Below are 26,752 nucleotides of genomic sequence, written 5' to 3'. Positions count from 1 at the left end.
GTGTTTGATTCTGAGTGGCTACCTCAGAACCTTATATGTGAAGGGGGTAGGAAAATTGAATACTATTGGGTGTTATCTTCAGGCCAGCATACTGATTTCAAGGCAGAAGAGAAATTATAGCAGCAGGAGTTTTATTCTTGCTGCCTCTACTTCACTAGATAGAAATAACTTTTTCTAAAAGTGGTTAGCTTTGCATTGCTTACTTACAACAGCCTTGAAGATACTTGAAGAAGGACAATTTAAGGCTGTGATTTTTTTTAATTTTTCTTTTAACTTGTAACTTCAAACAGGTGCTGATTGAGCATATTGGCAATTTAGACCGTGCTTATGAATTTGCAGAGAGATGTAATGAGCCAGCAGTATGGAGCCAGCTAGCCAGAGCACAGCTGCAGAAAGACTTAGTAAAAGAAGCCATTGACTCCTATATAAAGGCAGACGATCCATCTGCCTACATGGAAGTTGTACAAGCAGCTAATAGAAATGGTAAGCCAAATCATCCTCAAACTTAAGAATGCTTGGATATGAATTGGGTTATTTCATCTACCTTGAGCAATAAGGATTCTTGCAGAATTTGCAGATTCTGTTTCAGAGTAAATTGGATCAGCTAATCTATGGAATGGATTAGTAAGATTCCTGTCAACAGGCTTGTCTGTGTTGCTACATCAAAGAGAGACCTTCGTGTAGAGATAATTTGGACAGTTATGGCCTAATTACAACCACGTATGGTGTATTAATTTAGCTGTATGTGGCCGAATTGATTGTTGCATGAAGGTGGCTCATTGTTTAGTGGGGAATACCTCATCTCAAGTGCGGCTGGCTTAGTATCATGGAGTATACTAGTGAAAACTGTTCCTAACATGGGCAAGGGGAGCAATACAGAATAACTAAAGAGAAGATATTAAATATTTCTTCTTTCTTCAAGATAACTGGGAGGACCTAGTCAAGTTCTTGCAGATGGCCAGGAAGAAGGCTAGAGAGTCTTATGTAGAGACAGAATTTATTTTTGCCTTTGCAAAAACTAATCGTCTCTCAGAACTGGAGGAATTTATTAGCGGCCCTAATAATGCCCATATACAGCAGGTATGCCTTGATCACTGTTCCCATGTCTCACTTGCTGATTAGCTGACTTGATTCTTGCTGTTAGCCTTGCTTACCTTGGACTTCTAATCCAGGTTGGTGATCGTTGTTATGAAGAGGGTATGTATGAAGCAGCAAAACTACTCTATAACAATGTATCAAACTTTGCTCGCTTGGCCTCTACCTTGGTGCACCTTGGAGAGTATCAGGCAGCGGTGGACAGTGGCCGCAAAGCCAACAGCACAAGGACTTGGAAGGAGGTAACTTAAAACTAGTGTTTTTTGTCTATAGAATGTGTTCTAGTATACCTTTTGAGCATAACTGGACTCCTTTGCTCTGTCAGTAATGTGGGAATTAAAGAACAGTTGATTCATACTCATCTGCAATGATCTCTGGTAGTGGCTTGCTAACCGTTTCTGGCTACAGGGCATGTCTGTATCTATCAGCTGTCACCTCCTCAAAATTATAAAGCTAGATTTTAGAACAGTGTAAAATCAATGGCAGAGATTTTAATTCTAGAACAATCATTATGGTAATACCTGTTTGGAACGGTAGTAAGCCTCGAATTTGGTAAAGCTTTGTGAATCAACTTTGTTCTTCGATATGAGGAGCTGAAGTAAGCATTGCAGTATTCTGCTGTGAACTCACCATTTGCTACCTCTCACTGCAGGTATGTTTTGCCTGTGTGAATGGAAGAGAATTCCGCTTGGCACAGATATGTGGCTTGCACATAGTCATCCATGCTGATGAACTTGAAGAGCTGATTAGTTACTATCAGGTTAGATCACAGTTAATGCCCTAGAAAACTTATGCAGCTTACTTATATCTGCTAATAAAATTGTCACAGCTAAAACTTGACACCCTGTGAGACTGATCTTTAATGACTGCAGAAGTGAATTGAATACATTTTTTCCATTTCCCAATAGTTGCATGCAATTTTTTTTATGATAAATGTAAGAATGGTAACTTTGAGTTTTCCATCTTTTACAATTGCATTGCCTCATTGGAATAGTGTCTTAACAAACTTTTCTCCCCATATTAGTTTTCTGAATTAAGCTTTAAGTGGTAGTTGGCCATGAATTTGCAATTAATCTTTATTTTCCTAATATCCAGGATCGTGGCTACTTTGAAGAACTGATTGCCCTTCTGGAAGCTGCTTTGGGCCTAGAGCGTGCTCACATGGGAATGTTTACTGAACTTGCCATCTTATACTCCAAATTCAAGCCTCAGAAAATGAGGGAACATCTGGAGCTCTTCTGGTCCAGAGTTAATATTCCAAAGGTATTCAGCAACTACATCGCAAGCAAAGTTAGGAAGACGTCAATGAATTGGACTGACTGTTTTCTTATTTTATCAGGTGCTCAGAGCTGCAGAACAGGCTCATCTCTGGGCAGAACTTGTATTCCTCTATGACAAATATGAGGAGTATGACAATGCAATAATTACTATGATGAATCATCCTACCGATGCCTGGAAAGAAGGACAGTTTAAAGACATAATTGCTAAGGTAAGTGTTCTGGTTTCAGCTGGGACGGTTTGGTATGACTAGTTAACTGAATCAAGGTGCTGAAAGATTCTTTCAGAACTGAAGCAAAAATGCACAACAGAATCCCCATTTAGAAAAAAAAGACTTGCTTAAGCTACTATGTCCATGTTTTCCTGCTGTATTTAAAATAAAACTTACAATTTTTTAATAAAGGCACATTAATCTAAGCTTGTATCCTTCATTTCGTGTTGTGCCTCACATCCTGTTGAGTAGCATCAGATAGGACAGTGTTTTCAGGGACTGTTCAGGATCATAGATCACAAGCAGGAGGCTTAACCTCCTTAGTTTCTTTGACCTGACTGCTGTCTTCGTCTCAGGGTGTAACAGTTCTTGAAAGATCTTTGCAAATATTTCCAGCTCTTTCAGTGGGAGAACTGGGCTGGCCAGTCCTATGAATGTAGTGGAGAATAGTGGGATAATGAACAGTTTAGGTAAGATTCCAGATTGCGTACCTATTCTTACTGGTCTTACAGGTTTCAAGGCGGAAAAAAAAAATAAAAAAAAATTGAGTGGTTAAGCCTACAGCCTTTAGGAGTTCAATACACGGTCACATTAACCCTAAGTCTATTGGGCTGCTGATACCAGGATCTCTTAACAGTGGATGAGTTCATACTGGTTTGGACTGCTCCTGGTAGGTTGTGACTTGACCATCTGGAAGCAGATGACACAAGGAGCACTCAGAAAATTGAACAAGAATTCTGAATCGAAGTGTAAAGCTTCTGGCCTGTAGAAGGAAACTTACACTTTTATTTAAGAATCAGATAAACTTTGTGCTGAGTTAGGTGATCCAAACTAAGCAGCTTAGATTTCCTTGCATTTGAAGTACTAACTAGTGTGTAACCACGCAGGTGGCGAATGTGGAGCTATATTACAAAGCCTTGCAGTTCTACTTAGACTACAAACCTCTGCTGATCAATGATCTTCTGCTTGTATTATCTCCACGACTGGATCACACCAGGACAGTCAATTTTTTCTCAAAGGTTAGTTTGGGAGATACTGGATAAACACGAAGTTCAGTCTCTGTCTGGGGAAGAAAGGGCTGGTGCCTGTCAGGTGGCTTTACCTCCAGCATAACGGACTGAGAAACAGTTGAATCCTAGTTTGATATGTGAAGCACTAGAAGAGTTAGCATAACTTGCCTAAGGGGCCATTTCATTTTACTTCTCGCAACACAGAATGACCTGCTGGCAGTTCTGAAGGATCCTGAAAGTAAGCATAAAATCTTGTAATAATGAATGGGAATTTGTTCTGACATTCTATACTTCTGAAACAAGTATACTTAATCTTGTATTAAAAATATCTCAATTCCAGGTTAATCAGCTGCTTCTAGTAAAGCCTTATTTGCGTTCAGTGCAGAACCACAATAATAAAGGAGTTAATGAAGCTCTAAACCTCCTTTTAACAGAGGAGGAGGACTACCAGGTAAGCCTCACAAAAGATACCATTACTCCTGAGGCGTGCATCTTGTTCTTCAACAAGATGAAGCCATAGTTTGATTGTTTCCAAGCTGACAAAGCACAATTCCCCTGAGCAGAAGGGATCTTCTGCAATGCAACAGTAATGGGATTGTAGAATCAGACCCTTCGGGGCATGGGGTTTGGGGAGGGGGCTTGAGTCACAACACAATATGATAACCTGAAAATGAAGCAGATATCAGTTACATTAAAGACAACCTTCAAGATGAAAGCCTGAAATGTGCATGGCAAACAAGCTGTAGCCAGCCATAGCATTAACATCCAGCTGGCAGAACCTAAACATTTGTGATCTATGCTTGGCTTCTTCTCTTCTGAAGTGCTCACCTGCTATTATCTGGAAGCATGAGTAACAATTCTCTCTCCAACAGGGTTTGAGAGCTTCCATTGATGCCTATGACAACTTTGATAACATAACATTGGCTCAGCGTCTGGAAAAGCATGAGTTAATTGAATTTAGGCGAATTGCAGCATACCTGTATAAGGGTAACAACCGCTGGAAGCAGAGTGTGGAGCTATGCAAGAAAGACCATCTGTATAAGGTGAGTTAATGCAGCCTTTCTTCCTAACTGTCAGAAGTCTGATCTATGAAGCATAGATCTGCTGGAAATTGAATGAATTCTGTTATTTTCAAATCTTTAGTTTGTTCTAATAAATCTTAGCCCTTTGCTTGAAATTTAAAGAAAGAATCTTAGAGCAGAATAGCTTGCAATTTCAAATTTATATCTTAAATCTAATTTGATAACGTTACCCTGTACTCAGATCTCTCTGTCTACCAATGGCATCTGTACAGTTTTCACTCAAAGTAAGAGGACTTAACTGAGCATATATACTGTAACTTAGCTCTTACACAACACGTGGTGATATGAAAGACTAATTTCATGTTTTGCAAAATACCCCACTCATCTAGCTAGCACTAGCACACATATAAGGTGGAGAGCAAGAAGCTGACAGGCAAGGGTCAAGCTTAACTGTTGTCCTTTTCTGCAGGATGCTATGCAGTATGCTGCAGAGTCCAAAGATGTAGAACTAGCAGAAAAGCTGCTTCAGTGGTTCCTGGAAGAAGGCAAGCAAGAGTGTTTTGCAGCCTGCCTTTTCACATGTTACGACTTGTTGCACCCAGATGTAGTCCTTGAGTTGGCATGGAGGCATAAAATCATGGACTTCGCAATGCCTTATTTCATCCAAGTGATGAGAGAGTACCTCACCAAAGTGAGTATTGCATAGGCTAAGAAACTGAAACTTTTAGTTTGCTGTACAATTAGTGTTATGCAAACCAAGTAAAGCTCTTTGCATGTACTCGGAGTATTATTATTCCTCACACTAAGTCCTCTGGGAATTTCTGAGTTTAGTTGCTTCAGGCTAGATAGCTAGACTTCTAAATAGGCAGCATGGGACTTGAAAGAGATGTAGTTAACTTCGACTTTCAACAGGGGACATAAGCAATGGTGTGCTTTTTAGAGCATCTCCGTAGTTGATGAAACTAAGGATTTGCTGGGGAGAACTGGTATCATTTTTTTACTTGGCGTAACTGTGAAAGTAGTTTGTTTTCTTGTTACAGAAAGCATAGCTTCTGTGTAACTGACAGCACACAGTTCCTACACCAGCCATAACATAGACTGCTGAAAATGAATTTTTGTTGAAAACAGAATTTCAGGTGCATAATCTGTCTGTACAATATTGATACGAGTAACTAGTCCTGAATTGAGAGAGGACAGATTCCATGTGCAGTCCTGAAATGCTTGTCTCAAACAGCTCTAGCATATTAAACTAAGATCCTTCCTGAAAAGGCTGTTGTAGGGTTGCTTAGATCATCACAATTAAGAATTTGATTGAAATCAGTAATCTAGAAGTGATTGCTTCAGGTTGTCTCTAATCAGTCATGTTAAGAATTCCCCTCTGAATTTTCTTGCAGGTTGATGGGCTGTTCTATAAGGTGACACTCTGATTTCAAACTCTTTGTGTTCATTTATGCTCCTCAATATCCTAGGATCCTTTTACAGGAATCTAGCTGTAGCTTCTGCCAGAAGAGCAGTGTCATTTAGCTCTAACTCATTTTCTGTTCACTTTCTAATGCTACATGGATGACTGTTTACAAGCAACTTGAAAATCCAACCGGTCTCTGCTCTTGTTTTCGTGAGAAATGGAAGCATGTGGTTGAGGACTTGACTGTTTGGGCTCCTGATTACTATATCACAAATACCTCCTGGCAGGGAGGGTGATGTTCATAAGATGAAAGTAGTTACCACATAGCACAATGTGTTCTAAGTGCAAATTGCTTGTTAAAATATAAATTACTGGAGTTTGTAATTTTCCAGTCATTGTGAGCATGGCTCATAAAGCATCAGTTAAATTCTTGAACAGATCTTAAACTCCTTATCCTCTTATTCTACTGAGGGAAAACTTGCCTCAGAAGTCCACTTGTATGCTTCCATATAAGGTTTAGGTTAAGATCATGGTTTTTAAATTGCTGGTTGGATTTACAAGTGGTCACTTACTAAAGACTGGATATCTTGCCAGAAGGAAAATCTGCATGGTGAAAATGGTTTACATTGTAACTAATTTAGTCTGAATTAACTACAGTCATGGTATTAGAGAATGGATTTTGAGTGTGGTACATATAAAAAAAATTTGTCACATGACTAACTTTAAACGTACAAAAGAAATCATTAGTTAATCAGCGGTGTGTACGTCTTCCCGAACTTACCTTTAGTTTAATACATAAGAGAAAGATGTGAAAGCATAGGCTAGCATATGCCCCAGAAGGAACTTGGCACACAGAATATGATAGCAGTCATTTGGAAACCTTTTGAAAAACTTCACTTTCAGGCAGCAAACCGGAAAGATGTTTAGCCTCTGCTGGAGAGCTGCTGCATTGTCCCTTCTTCAAGATATCTGCTCTCAGCATGCTTGAAGTTTTTTTTTTTTTTTTTTTTCCAGCAGAGGGAGTAACTGAACTTTTGTTCCAAGCTCCTTAATGCTTTTGGGGCTGTAAAGAGCAAAGACTAATCCAGAAGAGTGGGAATTACTGGTTATAAGTGCAGCAATATACCTCATTTGAAAATGGTAGCTTGGCTCTTCATTACTTTGACCCATAGTAATAGGGATAGTATTCATAACACTAATATTTAGTGTCATTCTGAAAAGCTGTTAGGTTGACAGCTGTAAGTTTGTTGTGGTTTAACCCTGCAGATGGCTGAGCACTACACAGTCGTTTGCTCACTCCCCTCCCTCCCAGTGGGACAAAGGAGACAAAAAAAAACTAACAACAAAGTAGAATCAGTGGGTTAAAACTATTTACTAAGATAGGGAAAAGGAAAGTAGTTATGACTATATATATGTATTTGTGTGTGTGTGTGTATGTATATATCGAGTGATGCACAAGCAATTGCTCACCACCCCCTGGCCAATGCCCAGCTGTCCCCTTGAGCAGCGGAAGAGTGCCAGATAAACTCCCCCCCCTTTAAAACTCTTGATGTCATATGGTATGGAATATTGCTTTGGCCGGTTTGAGTCAGCTGTCCTAATTCTGTTCCCTCCAAGCTCCTTGGGCCTTTCACTGAAAATGGCCTTGGCTCTAAATGATACTGCTTAGCAGTCAACTGTAAACATCAGTGTGTTATCAACATTGTTTTTCTCCTAGGACCAAAACATAGCATCATACTAGACACTCTGAAGAAAACAGTTCCGTCCCAGCTGAAACTAAGACAAAGTTGAATGAGTTAAAGACCTATGGCTGCTTAAGTTATTGAGGAGCAAACATCAAAAAATTCAGGGAACTGTTAAGAACTAGATAACCTCTTTGAAGTATATTTGAAACCTCTTTTTCAGCATTTGTCGAACTGGATGTGATTCTTTTAGTGGGAAAGGAGGCTGAGGAGCATCTGGAGGAGAAAAAAAAAAAAGCATTGAGCTAACTGAAATATTTTCCAGGATGTTAGTACTGCCTGCATCTGGATGTGAATTTGTGTGAATTTGTGTGATTTTATCGCTTTCAGCCTTCGTTCTCAATGGTTTGCCTATGGAATATGTAACTTTTTAAACCTGAAAGAAGGCAGGTACGGTTGCCCTTTCTTCTGCCCACCCTTTCACTCTGTTTCCAGTTTAAAGCTGTGTTCAGGGTTCCTGTGCTACTGTAACACTTTGGCAGATGAGTTTGCCATGAACAGCTTTATTTTTCAGGAGGCTGGGTTCTATATAGAAGCTGATACTACTAGAACACATTCTATGATGGCTCTAGAATTTCCTCCAAGAGGACTCTATGTGAATATTAATACAGTTAAACCAGTGCTCTGTAACACAAGTTTGTAGTTTTAGATAAGATCATAATGGATCTGGAATATTCGCACGTACCTGTGTGCTCTTTTTGAAAGGAAGAGGGCTTGCTGGTTAATAGGCTACTGTAGATTAGGCCTGTTTGAGATGATCCTTGGAACTACAATCTAATGGCTTGTTTTCTGGGCTGTGGAGTTAACAGTGATGAGAACAGGACTCCCAAAAAACATGCACTTTTAAAGATAACAGTGGTTTTTCTCGGCTACCTGTGACAACGATTGCAGTAAACCTAAAACAAATTGGGAGGGCAAGTTTACAAACATGCAGACTCAGTCTGCACGTTTGTATGTTCCCAGCTACAGTCTCCATCCTGGACTATATAATGAAAGGATTCCTTGATAGCTAAGGTACCAGGCATGAAAACCCTCATCCAATGGTACAATTTGTAGACAAGGCCTTCATACATCTCCTGTTCGCTTCAATGTAGGTGGATAATCTTGATGCTTCTGAAAGCCTCAGAAAAGAAGAGGAACAAGTAACTGAACCTACTCCAATAGTATTTGGTACGTGAAATACTTGGTTATAATTGATAACCTTTTGTCACTCTGGTCTCTTTGTGGAGGTAACTTAAGTGTCTTACCTCAAAATTAAGCTGGTTTCCAGAAACTAGTAAAATGATTGTCTCTGCTAGAACTGTGCAAGTTCAAGGGACATCTCGCTCTTACAGTATAGCTGAAGAATTACTCCTCTTACGTGGCTCAGAACACTAGCTTAGAAATAGCCTTTCAGTATAGTAACAGCAGAGGGGATACCAAGGTGTGTCCAACTCCAGAAATAACTTACAGAGCATGCTAATTCCTCCTACTGTTCCTGTCAAAGAGGAATGTGTCTGTTTTCTGCTCTTCCGAGTTGAAAGGCAGACTGGCTTTCTATTTCATTCATTTTGAGACAAAAGCAGCCAAACAAATGTAGCTGTCCTCAAGTGTGCTGCTATTTTAGAAGCCCTCCTGAAGAGGCGTTCTGCTAACACTCGTGTGGAAGTGGCTGGTAAGGGAAGGATGTGACTGGTTCACTGCCTGATATAAATGTTAACTTAAATTTAACATATGCATGAGGCGTGTGTGCTCTTAAGTTACGAAGATAAATCTGTTGAGGTGTGTTCAGACCTTTTACAGCACTCTCTAGATTGAGACCTAACAGACTGAACTAATTGCTTGAATTGCTTTACTTTTCAGTTCTGACCATGCATGGTGTTTAAGTAGTGTCAGTTTGGCTTTCAATATGGTCTCTTCAAAACAAGCCATCTTTATCATGCCCTCAAAAGCAGTTGATATTCCTCTTTCATCTGAGTCCTGTCTTGCTTTCAGTTGTGTGGTAGCGAGAGCAGATGTCCTAAATGCCCTCTCTGTGAGGTACATGTTGAGTAATAGTGTAACTTGCTAATGTGTGCTTGCACAGTGGCTGATTTTTAGCTAAAAGCCTCATAATCTTGTTCCATAGTATAGCTAGCATTAGGAGAGCTTGGGTACATAAACTAACTTTTTTTTTCTCTCATGCTTTTCTAGGCCAGCAGTTGATGTTAACAGCAGGCCCCAGTGCAGTACCTCCCCAGACAAACTTTCCATATGGATACACAGCACCAGGATTCACCCAGCCACCTGTTTATGGTTTCAATATGTAACTAGCTCTCTGACAGACCTTCACTGTCTCTTCTCTTTCTCCCCTTCCCTTTTTAACTTATCTGAGAAGTGTACAATGGTCCTAAAGGCACAGATGACCTTCTGTTGTTCTAACATACTAGCAGCCGTGCTCAGTGAGGAGACTTCAGCAGGATGCCTGTTACTGTTATTTATTGATTATTGTCCGATTACATTTCAAACTCTGAAAGGCAGCTTTTGTTAATGACATTGTGAGACTCTTGTCTGAAGTTAAGGCACTATTTCACTAACTCATATAGCAATAACTGCTAGAGGCCAGGGAGAAGAGCGCATATTTTTCTTTCTTTTGCAAAGCCCATTAAAAGTAGCTGGGAAATTGCCTGGTACCAAGCTGTTAAAAAGCTTTAGCTGAAGCTACTGAAGTAGCAGGGTTGTTAACAATTCAGTGAAGCATCTCCTTAATGAATTCATCTGCCTACCCCATTTTGTTTGCAGTCTTATGTGCAAAAGAAAATGGGTTTTCTAATATTTGTGCTCTGAATGTTTAGAGGAATAATGGGAAAGCTTCCTTTTCTGGACAACAATGCCATTGGGGTTCAGTGCTGTTCGAGTCTGTTCTATATTTTCTGGAGTAGATCTGAAACTTGAAGAAAATAAATCTTCTCATGCCATAGAGCAAATATTTCCCAGATCTTTTTTGTTTCAGAGAAAACCATGTTACTTGTTGATGTTTAATGGTACTAAAGGAAATTTCATCTGTGTGGCAGGTGAATGTGGCAGTGTGTATGGCCTGCCAGAGTTGTAGAGGTGCAAGAACACAGCATCAGAACTGGGAAGGGGGGGTATATTACTAAAACAGGGAGGCAGTGGAGAGGGACATGATCCTGTCTTTTTATTTGCACCTTTAATTGGTTCTGGCATTGGCTTCCTGCCACATTATCTTCTGACCTTGTCTGATGGGCAGTCAGCTCCATCTGAATCAACAAGATGCAATGATTCAGTTCTGCTGTGCTGCAGTAGCATCAGTGGTGTCTACCACTTGCCTCTTTCTTTTGAGAATGCCAGTGGGGTTGTATTACTACTTTGTGCCACTCTTCAAATACCTGTATCATTAACATTTTATGTACTTAGATAACAATGTATAATTTATGGTTATGAATCTTGTGCTAATCTTAATTATTATAAAAGTCCAACTATAAATGTAAATCTGCAGTATCTATTGTGTGGTTCTAGTCTTCATACCTTGGGGGTGGGGTCTGGTTATTAGCAGTTATTATTAGTTATCTGCCACTTAGAGCATTAGGTATCTTAATCTGACAACTACAGATGCAGGCAGGAAAAAGGGAAACTTGTGTCAAAGCACATAACATATAGGGCTTAGCAAGTGACTTAAAAGGGAACTGAGGTCTCTTCACTGGACATGTCAGCACACTTTGTCACGTGCAGAGGTGATGCTGCAGGAGGCAATCACATGCTTACGTAACTTCATTCATTGGACTGGAAAATCATGAGCTCAGTCCCGCGCTGGGGGAGACGCTACTGTTAGTCCACTGAAATGCATTAACTTAGCAGCAATAGTGGTGAGCTACACCTTTCATACCATATTCTACTTGAATGAGGCAAAAGATCTTTAAATGCCAACTAGTACGGAATTAATCATAGGATGGTTTGATTGGGAGGGGCCTTTAAGATCATCTAGTTCCAACCCCCTTCCTATAGGCAGAGGCACCTCCCACTAGACCAGGTTGCTCAAAGCCTCATCCAGCCTGGAAAGTTCTTAAGTCAGTAACAGTAGACTATGTTTTGGCACAATTCTAACTATTACGTTGTCTCCCTTGCTTGATGTACTGTGCGATAGTAACGGCAAAGAGATGTAGTATCTACCTTTTTAATGAAGGCCAGTGTGCTCCGAGTGCTGATGTAATGCTTTGGTTTTGTGCTGATCAGCACTCGATGGCTAAGCTTGAAGTACTGAGCAGCTAATGATTTCAAGCAAATCTGTACTCCATCCAGACTTAGTCCTAGCAGGAGCTAGCTGGATAGCATGCTGTTTTCCAGACAAACAGTGCTTATACTTTGTGATCAGTTTCTTGTGAGTCAACTGGAATTTGGGTGAGGCAGCTGGAATTGAAGACAAACTCTACAGTTAGTATGACTGTGGAAGTTTTCTCAAATTGAAAATGTAGTACAACATTATTGTGACAATTAGAAGCTCATGTTGGAATACAGTAAACTCCTAGATTAAATACTAGAACAGCTCATGATCTGTAGAGAATTGAGCTAGCCTGAGAATTTTTAATTGCTTTAGTCTGGAAATTTAATTACAGGAATGACTGAGTTCTCAACAAGGGCAAGGTTGTCAGCTCTCTTAAATAGTTGCGCTTCAGTTGATCTCCTGGTATCTTAATGGTGTTTATAAATTTTGTGATCGTGTTTTGTTCTAAAACGCACCCAGAAGCATACTCTTTACTGTTACTGTGTGGCTGTAGCTAAAATGTGAGACAAATTCTTTCCCAGTATTTAGTGGGCTAAGCAGGAGAATTAATCCAGTTTATGAAGTTGTAGCATTCATCCAAGTTTTTCGAAAACTCATTATTTGCACCAAATCTCCTTCGAAAACTAAGTTTCTCACTGATTCCCCTGGCGTTGCTGAGATTGAGTACTATCATGCAAAATGGACTGCTTGTGCAGAACTTGCTGCAGTGTGCAGAATCTGGAGACTTCTGGGCTTGTGATACTGTGAATTAGTAACTTAAGAACCTACGTAGTGTGTTTTACATGCATGCTTTTTTTTTTTTGTGAGAAAGCAGGCTTTTGTGATTTCTTAGGCATTATGGGGATTTTCCCCAAAATGGTGATATGTGGGCAACTGTGGGTCTGGCATCAGATGACAAACAATTCACAAGCATTGCACTGCAGCCACTTTAATGTCTTGTGAGCTAGGTGGAGACAGACCTCTCATCAAGTAACTGTAAGGGCATGTGCTTATCTTGGCATAAAATTCCAACCTGTGTTCAGTTGTTCATTCTGAGCTGGCACTTACTGCTATCCTTTGTTCCCTCACATTTTCAAGTGTTCCTGGTTTCTTTTGGTATAAACACCAAGTAAGAGGAAAGGGAAAGAAGAATGTCAAAGAGCTACTTTTGGAAGCAGAGTTTTTTTAGCTGCTGCTGACTGCTCTGTTGAGCCAAACAAACCAGCCCTGGAAACTGAGGAGTACCACCTCATGGGTAAGTTCTGTTTCTTACTGTCTAAATTAAGTTGTGGTGGTTTACAAAATTTCTATTTCCCACCCCTCTTTTTAGAGAATTATACAATTAGATGGTAGCGTAGCAGAAGAAAATATTCTTAAGTTGTTTTACTGCATTAAAAAAAAAAGTCTGCGTAGATAAAGTCTATTCAAATGAATACTAGTTCTGGAGGTGATACAGGAAAGATGGTAGTGGCTGTGAGGTGCAAAACTGAATTTTGATAATATCTTTTCATGGTCTTTTTTTTTTTTTTTTTTTGCAATTGCTGTGCTGGAAGCTGGCACTTAACATTACATGGGTCCTTTAGTAAGGTTGCTTGAAATGAGAAACAGCTAGCAAATCTAGGAGCCATTATTCACAGAATTGTAGAATCGCAGGGGTTGGAAGGGACCACAAGAGTTTGAGTCCATACCCACTGCTAAAAGCAGGTACCCTACCATTTTCTTCAGTTCCTTCCACTATAAAACTGACAAGGAAATTCAAATAACTTTTGTATTTGAACATATGATATACTTATGCAAAGCTGGTTTTTACGCTTCTGCTTGGTTGAAGTTTCTGCTTGTGTTTGAGACATTTTAATTGGCAGGCTGGAACTTAGCCCTTGGGAAACTGTTAGTGTGGTTAAAACAGCATTGCCAGCAGATCTAATTTGCACTGGGAAAAAAATGAGGCAAATCTTAGAACAAGTAGCACTGTATGTAACAGGTTTCCATAACACACAGTTTGGAAAGTGTGCATAAACTTTTGTGATAGAGCATATTTCTCATCTTTAGAACTGCTTCCCTTATTTCTTCACCCTTCGTGTTCTATGTGGTTTTGCTTGTCACTGTTTCCAGTCTGAATATATTTCTTCTTTTGTTTTACAGTGTATGCCAAGATTGCTTCAATCTTATTTGCTCCCACAAAGTCAAATTGGGTCATCTTGAATCTGTGATAAAATGTTACGGAATGTAAAGCTGAAAAATGCTTAACAACACAAGAGTTGCTTTGTAACACAGGTGTGCAATTGGGTTGTGGTTTGCAGAGTGAATTAGTACTTCCATTGCAACCTGCAGGTGTACCAGCTTAATGGACTCGGAGTTTTTTTATTCTGTTACATTTTTCACCTCAACAAGCATTCAGCTTTCAAAGAGTGTTGTTTTTTTTTTTTTTTTTTTTGCTGGTATAGCTTTCTTGTTTTTCTATATTATATGTTTTCTGTGGGCATATTTCCAAAGGTAAGGATAGATCCTGACTCACGTTTTACCATTAAAATGCTGTAAAATTGTTAGGTTCAGTCTAGGTCTTTCAGTCTGGAGCCTGTTAGATCTTTCAGGAAGGTAGCAAAAACCATTAGCTTTCTTTCAAGCTAAAATAGATAATGTCAGCTTTTTAAGTATTAAGTTCATATGAATTTGAATTGCAGTCAGCAAAAGGTAAATCTTGTCTTCCTGTTATGTGTTCTCCTGTGTGGTTTGGTGAGTCAAGGAGAGGAGAGGTGGTGGTGGTGGTGTTTCCCTGTCTGCTGTGGTTTTAATCAAGACTTCAAAATCTCTTTCTAACAAGGATTTCTAATGGGCTCTTAAGAGAGTCAGTCTTGGTAACTCATGCAAGTTGTTTTGGAAGAGTATCATCTTTCTCATAGTCACAGAGGTTCCTGCTCTACACACCTGAAAGCTGGTGGAACCTTGACTCAGAAACATTCAATATGATCGTTTCTCATTGAAGTCTGTTATGCGTAAGATCTTTTATGCCTAAGAGAATTGTTTGCTCTGTCAGAGAACCTGAGAAGAAATAACATTTATTGATGTACTATAAAACTCCAAGTGATGCGGATTAATAATGCATGAGAAAACTTCTAGTAGTTTGCATTGCAACAGTTCTGATGATAGCCCTGTTTATTTAGTGAGGTGAAGAAATTTTCTGATTCAAGGATATATATTAGAAAACTATTGGTCATCTGTGGTCTTTGAAGCCATGGTGTGCTGTTGGGTGCTTACAAGTTGTGCCAATAATGAACAGTTTTAGAGAGGGTCAGTGTGGTCAAGGAAGGGATAAGTTGGAGCTGATCAAGCGTGGTCTTTTATGGGCTTTCTAGAATCCAGAATATTCTTTCTGCAATCACTGTGTTTAAAAAAAAAAAAAAGCTATGAATGTTGCTTTCATCTTCAGTAGTTCTCTTCTCAGTTCTGATCAGTTCTGATTATTGGGGTCTGAGGAAGGAATGCCATAATGTGTACAGGCTATAATAGCACCTGGCTGTGTATTTAACTCTCTGTTTCTATGGCAGGAGAAACAAGTGCCAGCCAATAGCAGAGGAAATGGGGTCTGATTACCAGGTGGTTGTTTCCATGAAAATTCCTGGGTTGAGAGCTGTAAAACAGAGGACTTAGTATCCTGTCTGTAACAGTTCCTGTGAGATGCTTTTGACCATATGAGTTTGATCAAGACTTCACTTACATGAAAGTTGTAGGGATTTAGAGTGTACCTCTTGCTGCTTCCAGTATTCCAGATGTTGCTTATCTTCCTTAAACGTTCTCCTTCTTCAGGCTTGCTGCTAACAATTGTTAGCAGCTTCCTGGAGGTCAAGTTGAGATGGCTTGCAATCTGTATATGATTAAATATGAATAATCCTTTCTCTGTTCAGCTAAGTAAGCACCTTTGTGAATCTCATGAGAATTAAGCATGTGGTGAGGTATTTTCTCAGACAGGATGGAATTGTGCACCAGCCTTGCTGATTTGATGGACTGGGAATCAGTGACAGCAGGTGTCTGTGAAGGTAACTGTGGTGTCACAACAGTAGGTGTGTGTGTGTAGACACAAGCATGCCCAAATGTTATGATAATTTGACAGAAAGCTAGTAAGGAGTCACAGAAATCGATCAGAAATCTTGAACATATTTCTATTTGTTTGCCATCTGTGAAGGGTTTTGCCTTATTTTTGCCATACCACCACTACCAGTCAGAGCACTGAGCAGCCGCTATGCATCTGGGATGGGGACTATAAGTTTTCAGTCCTTATGTATATTTCACATGCTGATTTTTCCCTGTGTTGGATTTGAGGTAGGGGTGACTGTATCCATATAGCTGAGTTGAAGTCGGCATGGACATAAACATGAGCCTCATGGTGGTGTTCAGCCCCCAGCTCTATGCTTGTGCAGGGAGTCAGCGCTCATGCAGAGCTGGGCTGTGGGGCTCTCATACCACTGGAGGAATGCAAAGGTCTCTCTGACAGCAGTTTTTAAACTCAGTAGCACACTTGGCAGTGGAAACTGCAGCTAAGTGTATTGGAGTTCGGAGCCAAGAGCCTTCCTGTAAATCAAAGGAGCCTAGGTGTAATCCTTCATGCTGAAAGGGGTCTCTAGCTACCACATGTGGCGGCTCTCTCTGGGAGAACTGATTAGTGTGCTGGATGGGTGCGTGCAACTGGAACAGGCACATCATGCACGGGCTGTTTGGCTGCTGTCCTCTGTAAGCGTGGGCTGTGCTGAAGGTGTGTACGAGAGAGATGTCTGCCCACTGCAGTCCCACAAACCAGGCAGGCTAAGGTTGTATCGTGGCCATCATTGTGGGACCACCTCACTGGACGTACCCCAACTGCTGTGAAACTATGTTTAGCTCTGGCTGTGTCTGGGAGCGTTCTGCAGTGCGAGGACACATTCCTGTGCTTTTACTTCTGGCGGAAGAAAGGCACTTCAGTTTCCTGAATGGTATTCCTGCAGGTGGTCTGTCTGTGGAGCTGCAGCTCTACCAGTTGCTGGGAGTTAGCTTTCACTGACTCGCATACCTGCACTTGGAGCCTTGCTGAGGCAGAAATCACTTCTCAAAATGCATGTAATGCAAGTCTCAACAGGAATGTTCACTGTCCATGGCCAGGGGCAATTTCCTGCACAGCATTCCCTGTTGGAGCACGGTGGCTGCTCTGGCACAACACAGAATCCAGCTCCTTCCTGCCCCATCTCCCTGCAGCACTCCCTGCTTTCCCAGGTAGGAAAGAAGACAGCACTTCTGTAAACCCAGCTTTCACCTCTGCATTCTGAAGGGCTGTGGGCCCAGCACTGTGCACGGAACACAAGCATGCATGGTGCAATGTGTGCAGGCGCATTAGGAGTGGCAGATAATGGATCCCCAGTGAAACAACTCAACATTACCTGAATGAATCCCACGTGCCTGTGTGCTCCCAGCCCCCCTTTTAGCTTGAGAACGTTTAGATTTCTCTTCAAAGCTATATGGTAGGCGTTCATGTGTGATCGCTGCTTTGGGCCTTCCTTTCTTTGCCTTTATGATTGTTTGAGGTGAATTGGCTCTGGAGGAGCAAAACTACTTTAAAGCACTCTTTGTCCAGAGAAGGCCAAATTTACCTCATTCAGACACAGTGCACTGTTGGGAAAACCTCACTTGATTGGTTTATAGGGCCATTCTATAGCTAGGCCCGGTTGCGGTGAGCCCTGGGGGGTTCTGTTTGCAGACAGCAGTTTGTTGCTTTGCTTCAGCGGGACAAAGGCAGCGCTAGCAGAGTGACTCAGTGCCGCCTGGCAGGGTGACAGCTCCTTCCATCCAGCGGGCGCTTCTTCCACGGTATAAGAGCGGGGTGAGAAAACCATGCTTGTGCCACTACTACCCCAAAGCTGCCGGCAGTCTCCAGGGGCGGAACGCCCAGCCCCCGCTCCGGTGCCGCCCCGCCCTGCCGCATGAGGATGTGACGCCACCGGGGCCACCCCTCAGTGGGCGCGGCTCCGCCGTTCGGCCCTGAAATACGGCGGTGGCCGCGGACAGCGTAGCAGCCGCGGAGTTCCGCGGCCATGCTCGCTCCGGATGTGCCTCGTAGCCTCGCTGCTGCCGCCCCCGCCGGCAAGGCCAAGCTGACACACCCCGGCAAAGCCATCCTGGCGGGTAAGCGCTCGCAGGGCAGTGTGCAAAGTGAGGGCGTTGCCGGCCGTCGGCGTGGGAATGGGGAGCAGCCGTGGGGCAGCCCCGGGAGCCGGGCTTGGGGGTTCGGAGGGCACCTCGGGCAGCGGTGCTCGAGAGCCGCGCGCTGACAGCCCCCGGGTCCCCGCCTCGGGACGCACCTTCCTGCCCGCGTCCCTGAGATCGCAGCGGGCGCTGGGGAGGTACCGCGCTTCCTTCTGCCTGCTCTGAGCGGAATGGAGCCTAGGGCGGAGGCTTGTTCATCTCCTTTGTGGTTGCTCGTTCGCTCCCTAATCGCAGATCCCTAATCTGCTCCCAGAGCAGAGCTCTGCTCTCGCCTTTGAATCGTGCTCCCGCCGACCTGACCTGACCGGCACGTCCCGAGCTGCTGTGTTCCAGCCAGCGTTCCCTCCTCCAGCCGAAGCTTTGTTCATCCACCCGCTACCAGCGCTCAGCCCTGGGAGCGGCCCGGTACCGAGGAAAAGGGCTATGCCCTCCGGCACTGAGCCTGGGCCTGGAGTAGCCGTCACGGGGCCGTGTGAGGAGTGGAGGAAGGGCCGCGTTGGGATGCGAGTCTGCTCCTCTCGCAGCAAATCAGAGTAATTGGCGAACGGGCATACATCCAGCGGGCTCTGTGGCACCTAATTATGTTACAAAGCCCAGAAATGGGCAAGAGCCGCAGTTAACTCCCTGTGCCCTGTCTGTAATTCCTACTGCCTGTCCCTGGAGCGTGCAGTGAGGCTGTGGGGTCCGTGCTGACCCAAAGGCATTTGCTGTTTTTTCAGGGACTTCCCTGCTGTGCTCACAACTCTGCTGTCCGGGGAGTTGGAGGGGCTGGGAGGCTGTGGGGCTGTGGTCCTTCTGCATTAGGTACCATACTGCCATCCTGATCCATGTGAGCCCTCTGCCAGAGCCAGCACTGTGCCGCTGCCACACAGCCCCTTGAGCTTGGCAGTGTGGATCTCGTGTCCTTGGAGGATACCAGAAGTGCTCTTGCTGCCAAGAGTTCTCACTGTCACCAAAGGCAAACAGAAACGTTAAAAAATTAATTTGCAAATGGGCTTTTGTTTGTCCAAGAGGCTGCTGGGTGCTAGGGTGGCGGTCACCTTGTTGCCTGCCACCAAGGTGCTGAGAGTGCCGTGGCCAGGGGGTCGAGAGCAGCTCTCCACATTGCTGCAGGACAGTGCTTTGGCTTGCTTAAACTTGTTCAAAAGCCTGCTAAACAAGCAGGCTCTGTGCTGAGATGGACATTACTTGGTTATCTGGCTGCAGAGCCGTCCCTTCTAGGCTGTTCTTCATGCTTGGTTTTCTGGCACCACACAGCTTGAGGCTGGCTCTCTGGGGCCCTATGCAGCAGGCGAATGCCTTGCCTGGGAGGCCTTTGATTACGGTGGGAGGCTTTGCTTGCCTAGAGCTAAGTGCAGCTCAATTTTTAGCTGGTTTTGAAGCCTGGAGTCTGCTTCTTTTCACAGAGAAGCTACTCTGCTATGCTCGCCAGCACCTTGCTGCTCTCCATGCTTTTCTGTTCCCAGATGCTGTCCTACACAGTGCTTGGCTTTGGAAGAGCCAGAGGCAGCTGCAGCTGCTCTTGCTGGGTTTGCTATGAGCAGTGAGTGCTATTGGGAGCAGCAGGTGCACAGCGAGAGAGGGTGAAAGGTAGAGAGAGGGTTGTGGGTTAGGGCAGGGAGCCTCAGGGTCAGGAGAGGAGCAAAGCAGCAGCAAAAGCTTCTGTTTCCTCTCCTTTGATAATCTCCTGATGTGATCTTTCTTAGGAAGTGCTATTCCTGTGGAAGAGAGCAGTCAAGGGCTGGGTGTGAAAGCTACAGCTCGCTTCTTGCAGAACCAGGCTCCTTCCCCAGTCTGCTAAGCCTAGGGCATTGCCCCTCCTGGTAGGGAAGGACCAATGCTTCTGGGTGCTGTCTGATGCTCCGCAGGCTGCAAAACTGCCCCAAGGTGCTCAGGGTTTGAACCCAAGCATTGGGTATTTGGTGTTCACCTGCCTGCTGCTCCAGAGGGCACCATCTTCTTAGGGCTGACGTCACTGGTCAGAAGGAGCCATCCATCCTTCTGGCAGCCATCAGCAGCATGCTGACAGTTCTGGGATGCTGTGGTGCCTCCCATTGCTGAGGCCTGTGTGCCTAGCATGCCAATGTGAGGGCCCCCCTCACACCCAGTCAGGGAGTGGTGACCCTGCTCATGCGCTGCATTTTCAAAGCTGACTCCGTCTGCAGTTGTGTTTTGCTGTCGCTGTGCACTGGTACCCTGTGCTGATGGCTGAGGAGTGTGGACAGTGCCCAGCACCTTGAGCCTTGCAGTGCTGTGCCATTTGCACTCAGTTTTGGTGACACCAGCATGGAGCTGTGACCTTGGGATGCACAGGATGGCTGAGCTTGCACCAGGGTGAGATTGGGTGGTGCTGGGGCTGCAAGCAGGGGACAGCAAATCCTGCCATTACACTTGTAGTCAAGAAGTTTAAAATGCACTGTGAAACATTTTATTACAATATTAGCCCATTAAGAAGCAAATGCAAAGATAGAGTGAATGAGTGAGTTGTGGCACTTCAAGGACGGTCTGGGCTCCCTGTTCCTAGGGCTGTCCACAGGGCAGACAGCCCACTATGACGCAGGGGAACTTGGTGTTGGCACTTCTGTGTGTGCCTCTGGGGTGCAGGGCTCCTGCCAGGCATGGAGCTGCTGCTCCAAGGAAAGTGTTTCCCAATCCACGTGATGGCATGCAGCATTCCCAGCTGGCCTTGGCCCATCAGATGGGAGCCCTTCCAGGCCCCATGCTGTGGGTGTACGTGTTCTGAGGGTCTGACCCATTGCAGGATGTATTTCCTATTCAACTAACACTGGAGGAGGGTGATCTTCAGGTGATTTGGTTTTGAGGAAGGGGCCATGCTGTGAGCACAGCCCCTCTCCACCCCATTGAGCAGCCCAGCATTGCCTTTCTCCAGGCATGGTGCAACAGGGAAGATGAGGAGGAGCTGGTCTGTGGGGCACATTGCAGGAGGAAGTGGCCAAGTACTGAGAGGGCTGCCAGATACTGCTGCCATCCCACCTACAGCCCTCTCCCTTGGAGCAAATGTGCTATCGAGTGCCTTGTGCTGATGCAGGAACTCTGGGAGCCTGTTGCCCAACAGGGAGCAGCCTGTGGAACCTGTTTCACCACCGAAGACATTGGAGAGTTATTTCACCACCCCACTGTGTGCATGGGGTGATACTGGTGTGAAGAGGCTGGATGTAGGGCACCTGGAGGACCCTGTGACTGCAGGAGTGGATGAGCCCTGGCTGCGATTCTTGATTTGTAGCACCCTGCTGCTGGATTCTGGTGGTTTTTTTTTGTTTTGTTTTTCCCAGCTCTAAAGGTTATCTGTACTCGTAGGGAAGGACACACAAGTTTTCTGGCAAGGAAACAAGCCACGTGCTCTGGGTGCGTGGTCAGTGTGCAAGGCAAAGCTCAAGGGACAGACCTGCACCAGGGGCTCCATAGGAGCCCCGCTCCTTATTGCCAGCACTGGGTATGGGCTAGCCCTGCTGCTACTGCCTGGTGGGCCCTTGGAAATTATGTCTGCTCAAGAAAGGATCTTGGGAAAGCTGAAGTCAAGAGGAGCTCTTTGTATGGAAATGATGTGCTTGTGCATCTTCATGGGAAACTGCCATTAGAATGGAGAGGCTGAGATTGCTCTCCAGGTGCCCACTTGTCATCAGAGCTGTGTGGGCACCTGTTGCTTCTGCTGATGCTTGGGCGGGAGCATAGAGCAGAGCAGCACACTGTGTGCAGGGGTGGCAGAGGGCTACTGTCACCTCCTGTTCCCTACCTCCCAGAAGGGCACTGGCTGCTGCCTGTGGCTTCACAGGGGCAGCGCTCACCTTCCTTAAAGGTGCAGCCCCATGGCTGTGTTGTTCCGCCCTCAGCACCCATCCTGGGAAATGTGATTACATGTCCCTAGGGTGCCCCGAGGAGCTGCTGGGGCTGTCCCCAAAATCCCTTGGGGTAGTTGCCCTTGTGCTGTCCTCACAATCCCTTTTCTCCTTCCTGGTGAGTCCTGGAGCTGTGACCCAGCGAAGCACAATTACAGTTATCCTGGGGAAGTAACGCTGAGTGGCTGTCAGGTGCCCATCTCTCCCTCTGCAGCAGTGTTGTCTATGCTGGCTGTGCTGCAGGCTCCATGCAGGGGTCGGAGGGAGGGTGTGAAACCCCAGCATGGACATGGAGGCCGTCCCTATGCTTCCTCCATCTCACCAGCTCATGGCTGAGGGCCTTGGCTCAGCAGCACGGCGTGGGCCCCCTGCTCTTTCACCCCTCACGCACTTGCTATTGGCTGCTCACGCTTACTCAGCAGTGTTGCAAGCACCAAAGCTCTGCTGGGTAAAGTCCGGGTAAACAGACTGCAAGGTCGCTGCACTCCTGCGAGGGCGGCACGTGAGAAGGAGCTGGAATCGGGCTGGCTGTGGCAGATGGGGTGATTGATTTGCATAGAATGTGGCTTCTGCTGGAATTGAGTGGCATGGGGAAGGGAAGCTGAGGCAGCAGGGCAGGACCTGTGCTTTGCCTTGCTTTGTATCTGCAGGCTTGTGGCACAGCTCTGCGAGGGAAACAAGGTGTGCCGGGGCTCTGTGAGGGATGACATCCCCAAGATGCTGCCAGCCTAGACCCTTGGAATTGCACTCTGCTTTGGGTCTCCCACCCTGGGAGCTAGCATGCACCTGGTGCCCTGCATCTCCTGGGGCTGGCGCTGCTGACAGCAGGGTGCTGCCATGGCCTTGGTTGTGCTGTGCGCTGGGGCTGTCCTAACCCTGTAATTAGCATGTGGCAGCTCCTTTGTGCAAGGCAGCCAAAGGGGGCTGATTGCAGTTGTGCTTCCATACCTGTGTGGTGCCTCTGTGATTGGGCTCCTGCCAGGTTCGGCTTCGCAATGGGTTCAAGTGTCTGTGCTGGGTTTGTAAATGGCTGCGCTGGCTCCTCACCTCTGCATCTCCAAAGGGAGCAGCACTTTTGAGTAGGGGTGCTGTAATGCTGACTGGGTTTGCTCTGCCTATTCCCCACCACTTTTCCTGATGCCTTTGTGTTAACACTGGTCACAGAGCCCTGGTGAGGAGGAGGATGCCACATCCCGGCCTGGCCCTGGTGCTGTGAGGTGTTGGGCTGAGCATTGTGAGGCTGTATCTGTGGGGTCTTTAGTCCCTATGAGGTCTGGACTGAGTGCAGCTGTAGTAACAGCTCCAGTTCCACCTCCTCTCTTCTAGGTGGCCTCGCCGGAGGTATCGAGATCTGCATTACATTCCCCACTGAGTATGTGAAGACGCAGCTGCAGCTGGATGAGAAGGCCAACCCACCTCGCTACAAGGGCATTGGTGAGGCCAAGGGGCTTGAGGGGGATCCTTGGAGACCTCATCCTGGGGGCCTAGGGATGTCCCTTAGTGTGTGTGTGCTAGGTGACAGTGACACTGCTGTGCTCTGCCCCAGGGGACTGCGTGAAGCAGACTGTCCGCGACCACGGTGTCCGGGGGCTGTACCGGGGGCTCAGCTCGCTGGTGTATGGCTCCATCCCCAAGGCCGCCGTCAGGTGAGTGTGTCATGGAGGTCCCTGGTCTGTGCTCCCCTGGCAATGACTTTGGTCTCAGCATCCCTAGCAGCCTCTGGTCTCTTGTTGGGCACCCCAGAGCTGTCACCGTGGCCTCTTCATAGGTTTGGCATGTTCGAGTTCCTCAGCAACCAGATGAGGGATGAGCAGGGCCGGCTGGACAGCACGCGGGGCCTCGTCTGTGGGCTGGGTGCCGGTGTGGCCGAGGCTGTGATGGTGGTGTGCCCCATGGAGACCATCAAGGTGGGAGGTGGACAGGGGTCCCCTGCTTGTGGCATCTCCCCCAGAGGAGCCCTAGGCCACAACACTTTATTTGGGCCCAACTCATCATCTCCCCGCAGGTGAAGTTCATCCACGACCAGTGTTCCCCTAAGCCGAAGTACCGTGGCTTCTTCCATGGTGTCAGGGAGATTGTTCGGGAGCAGGGTGAGTCATGGGAGTAGTGGCTAAGGGCTGGGGGCCTGCAGGAGCCCACTGAGGGGGCGGGTCTGTGCATGGGGCTGTGGACTCACTGGGTGGGTTGGGGACAGGCCTGGTGCTCTCCTCCAATGCCCTCCATTGCTGTAGGGCTGAAGGGGACCTACCAAGGCCTAACTGCAACTGTCCTCAAGCAAGGATCCAACCAGGCCATCCGCTTCTTTGTCATGACATCCCTCAAGAACTGGTACAAAGGTATCATGTCCCCATGTTCCCACAGTGCTGCCGTGGTTGTGGTACTAGTCCCTGGGTTGAGTTCCCCCCCCGCAAGCCCCCAAGCTTCCCAGGGCTCAGCCTCTCATGATGGAGTGAGGTGAAGGCCAGGGACAGGGTGTTCCAGCTCCAGGCTTTGTCACCACCTCTGGACCTCTCCTCCTCTTCAGGAGATGATCCCCACAAGGTCATCAACCCCTTCATCACAGGCGTGTTTGGAGCCCTCGCGGGAGCTGCGAGCGTCTTTGGCAACACACCCTTGGATGTGGTTAAGACCAGGATGCAGGTGCAGTACTGTGGCACAGAGATGCCATGCACTCACTGTTTTCCACCATCAGCCCTAATCTCTCCAGGGTACCCCAGCTCCAGTGCCCGACCCTTCTTTTCCATTCCTGCAGGGGCTGGAAGCACATAAGTACAAGAGCACCTGGGACTGCGCCTACCAGATCATGAAATATGAGGGGCCCCTGGCGTGAGTGCTCCCATAGACCTGGGGCTGGGTGGGAGGGTGTTATGGAATAATACTGCGGACAAGCAGATAAAGAGTGAATGGTACAGAGAAGATTAGCATAGCCCCTGCACAAGGACGACGTATGAATTTGTATTTTTTTTTTTTGAGTAGCAGAGATAGTCTGGCCAGCAGGACTAGGCAAGCGATTGTCCCCCTGTATGTGCCACCGATGAGGCTGCACTTTGAGTACTGTGTTCTTTTTTTGGGCTCCTTGCTACATGAAAGACATTGAGGCCCTGGAGCGTGTCCAAAGAAAGGCACAGAAGCTGGTGATGAGTCTGGAGCACAAGTTTTGTGGGGAGTGGCTGAGGGAACTCAAACAGTTCAGTCGGGAGAGGAGGAGGCTCAGGGGTGATCTTATTTATCTCTTCTGCTTATTGACCTCTTCAGCTACCTGAAGGGAGTTTGTATCGAAGTAGCAGTCAGTTTCTTCTCCCTGGTAATGGAGATAGATTGAGAGGTAATGGCCCAAGATGCACGAGGGGAAGTTCAGGTTGGATATTAGGAAAACTTTATTGTCCAAAAGAGTGGTGAGGCATTGAAAGAGGCTGCCCAGGAAGGTGATGGAGTCACTGTCCCTGAAGGTGTTCAGGAAACACAGATGTGGCACTGATGGACATGGTTCAGAGGGCATGGTGGTGATGGGTCGACAGTTAAACTAGATGATCTTAGAGGTCTTTTCCAACCTTAATGATTTTATGATTCTAAGCAAGGGTGAGAGCAGTGTGGAGTGACCATGTGTGGAAGGATTGGGGCGTCGCTGGTGCATCCCTGTGATCCTGCCTGACCCCTCAGCCCTCTTGATCCCCACAGGTTTTACAAGGGCACCATACCCCGCCTGGGCCGTGTCTGCCTCGATGTGGCCATTGTCTTTGTCATCTATGATGAGGTGGTCAAGTTCCTCAACAAGGTCTGGAAAACTGACTGAGTGGCTCCACCAGTCCCGCCGGGCTGCAGCTGGAAATCGATGACCAAGTGTGGAGCTGCCGTCAGCGCGGCCAAGGGCCCAAGCCTACCGTACGCGTCCGTGGACTGGGAGCACCACTCAGTGTCCCCGTACACTCTGTGCCCTTTATTTATAGCAGTGAGCTGAGGAGCAGTTACATTATCAGCTGTGTGTGTCCTCTGCCCGGGGAGCAGGGCAGAGGCTGTTGCCAGCACCCCAGGCTGTGCCCCCAGACAAGGCAGCAATCCTGACATCCCACCCCAGCTCATCCTGGGGTGCTGAGCACAGCTGGTTCCTGACATTACCCATACAATTAATTTTCCCGACCATGGGGACAGCATTTGGGCAAACCAGGTGCCCCCCACTTGCAGTTTACAGTTGAGACGTGTGCGAGAGATGGGGTGCGGAGGCACAGCCCCTGTCTCAGACTTGGCCCCTTGGCGTGTCCCCTTGACCGGGGCCAGCCTCCAACATGAAGCCCTTTTTCCACATTCCCACCCTGCCCTCTCATTGCTCTCTGGGGTAGCCCCTAGCTGCCCCTGTAGCTTTCAGACCCAATACTAACAGCCGTGCTATTCTTGCCTTTGTGCCAAATCCTCCCGTGTGTGTGTGTGTGGGGGGGGGGGGGGGGGGCAGATGGAGAGCAGGAGCTGCCCCCTGTCATCATGTTGTAACAAGCGCAGCAGTAATACCTGTTCATGGGAGGGCAAAGGAAGAAAAGGAGAGCCTAGGAGCAATTTTCCTTTGGCTTTCTTCTCTGAAGCCAGTGAGGGTTGGTTGTTACTTTTGTTTTTTTTTAATTATTATTATTCTGTTTTACACTCACAATTTGAATAAAATCAGTCTGGCTTTA

The 26,752-nt window shown here is 46.1% G+C and overlaps 2 protein-coding genes across 8 annotated transcripts in view; both read left to right on the top strand.

Annotated features, from left to right (window-relative positions):
- CLTCL1 (clathrin heavy chain like 1) overlaps window positions 1-11,243 on the top strand; it is a 41,303-nt gene extending 30,060 nt beyond the window's left edge. For 4 of the 7 annotated variants that reach the window (XM_021412325.1, XM_021412326.1, XM_021412323.1 and 1 more), the window contains exons 21-32: window positions 291-483; window positions 923-1,080; window positions 1,173-1,337; window positions 1,748-1,855; window positions 2,191-2,358; window positions 2,435-2,584; window positions 3,472-3,603; window positions 3,935-4,045; window positions 4,467-4,637; window positions 5,086-5,307; window positions 8,858-8,933; window positions 9,936-11,243. In XM_021412325.1, coding sequence (XP_021268000.1) covers window positions 291-483; window positions 923-1,080; window positions 1,173-1,337; window positions 1,748-1,855; window positions 2,191-2,358; window positions 2,435-2,584; window positions 3,472-3,603; window positions 3,935-4,045; window positions 4,467-4,637; window positions 5,086-5,307; window positions 8,858-8,933; window positions 9,936-10,051 — 1,770 coding nt within the window. In that variant the 3' untranslated portion in view covers window positions 10,052-11,243. Of the gene's footprint in view, window positions 1-290; window positions 484-922; window positions 1,081-1,172; window positions 1,338-1,747; window positions 1,856-2,190; window positions 2,359-2,434; window positions 2,585-3,471; window positions 3,604-3,934; window positions 4,046-4,466; window positions 4,638-5,085; window positions 5,308-6,010; window positions 8,036-8,093; window positions 8,934-9,935 lie in introns of those variants that run through there. The other 3 variants (XR_002443319.1, XR_002443318.1, XM_021412327.1) reach the window with 3 other exon arrangements.
- Window positions 17,026-26,752, top strand: SLC25A1 (solute carrier family 25 member 1). Its single transcript, XM_021412328.1, has 9 exons — window positions 17,026-18,150; window positions 23,415-23,522; window positions 23,635-23,734; window positions 23,857-23,995; window positions 24,094-24,178; window positions 24,320-24,424; window positions 24,613-24,728; window positions 24,841-24,914; window positions 25,767-26,752. Exons 1-9 carry the CDS (start codon window positions 18,060-18,062, stop codon window positions 25,879-25,881), a joined length of 933 nt encoding a protein of 310 aa, XP_021268003.1. The 5' UTR covers window positions 17,026-18,059; the 3' UTR covers window positions 25,882-26,752.

Source organism: Numida meleagris, chromosome 14, assembly GCF_002078875.1.
Source record: "Numida meleagris isolate 19003 breed g44 Domestic line chromosome 14, NumMel1.0, whole genome shotgun sequence".
In the NCBI taxonomy this organism is placed as follows: domain Eukaryota; kingdom Metazoa; phylum Chordata; class Aves; order Galliformes; family Numididae; genus Numida; species Numida meleagris.
This window is presented reverse-complemented; position numbering and strand designations above follow the sequence as displayed.

Excerpts from the sequence above, each read along its gene's own strand:
- SLC25A1 (XM_021412328.1), top strand. The coding sequence starts at position 18,060 with ATGCTCGCTCCGGATGTGCCTCGTAGCCTCGCTGCTGCCGCCCCCGCC. Across the intron at positions 23,996-24,093 it reads GCCCCATGGAGACCATCAAG|GTGAAGTTCATCCACGACCA; the intron begins GTGGGAGGTGGA and ends ATCTCCCCGCAG. Across the intron at positions 24,729-24,840 it reads TGGTTAAGACCAGGATGCAG|GGGCTGGAAGCACATAAGTA; the intron begins GTGCAGTACTGT and ends CCATTCCTGCAG.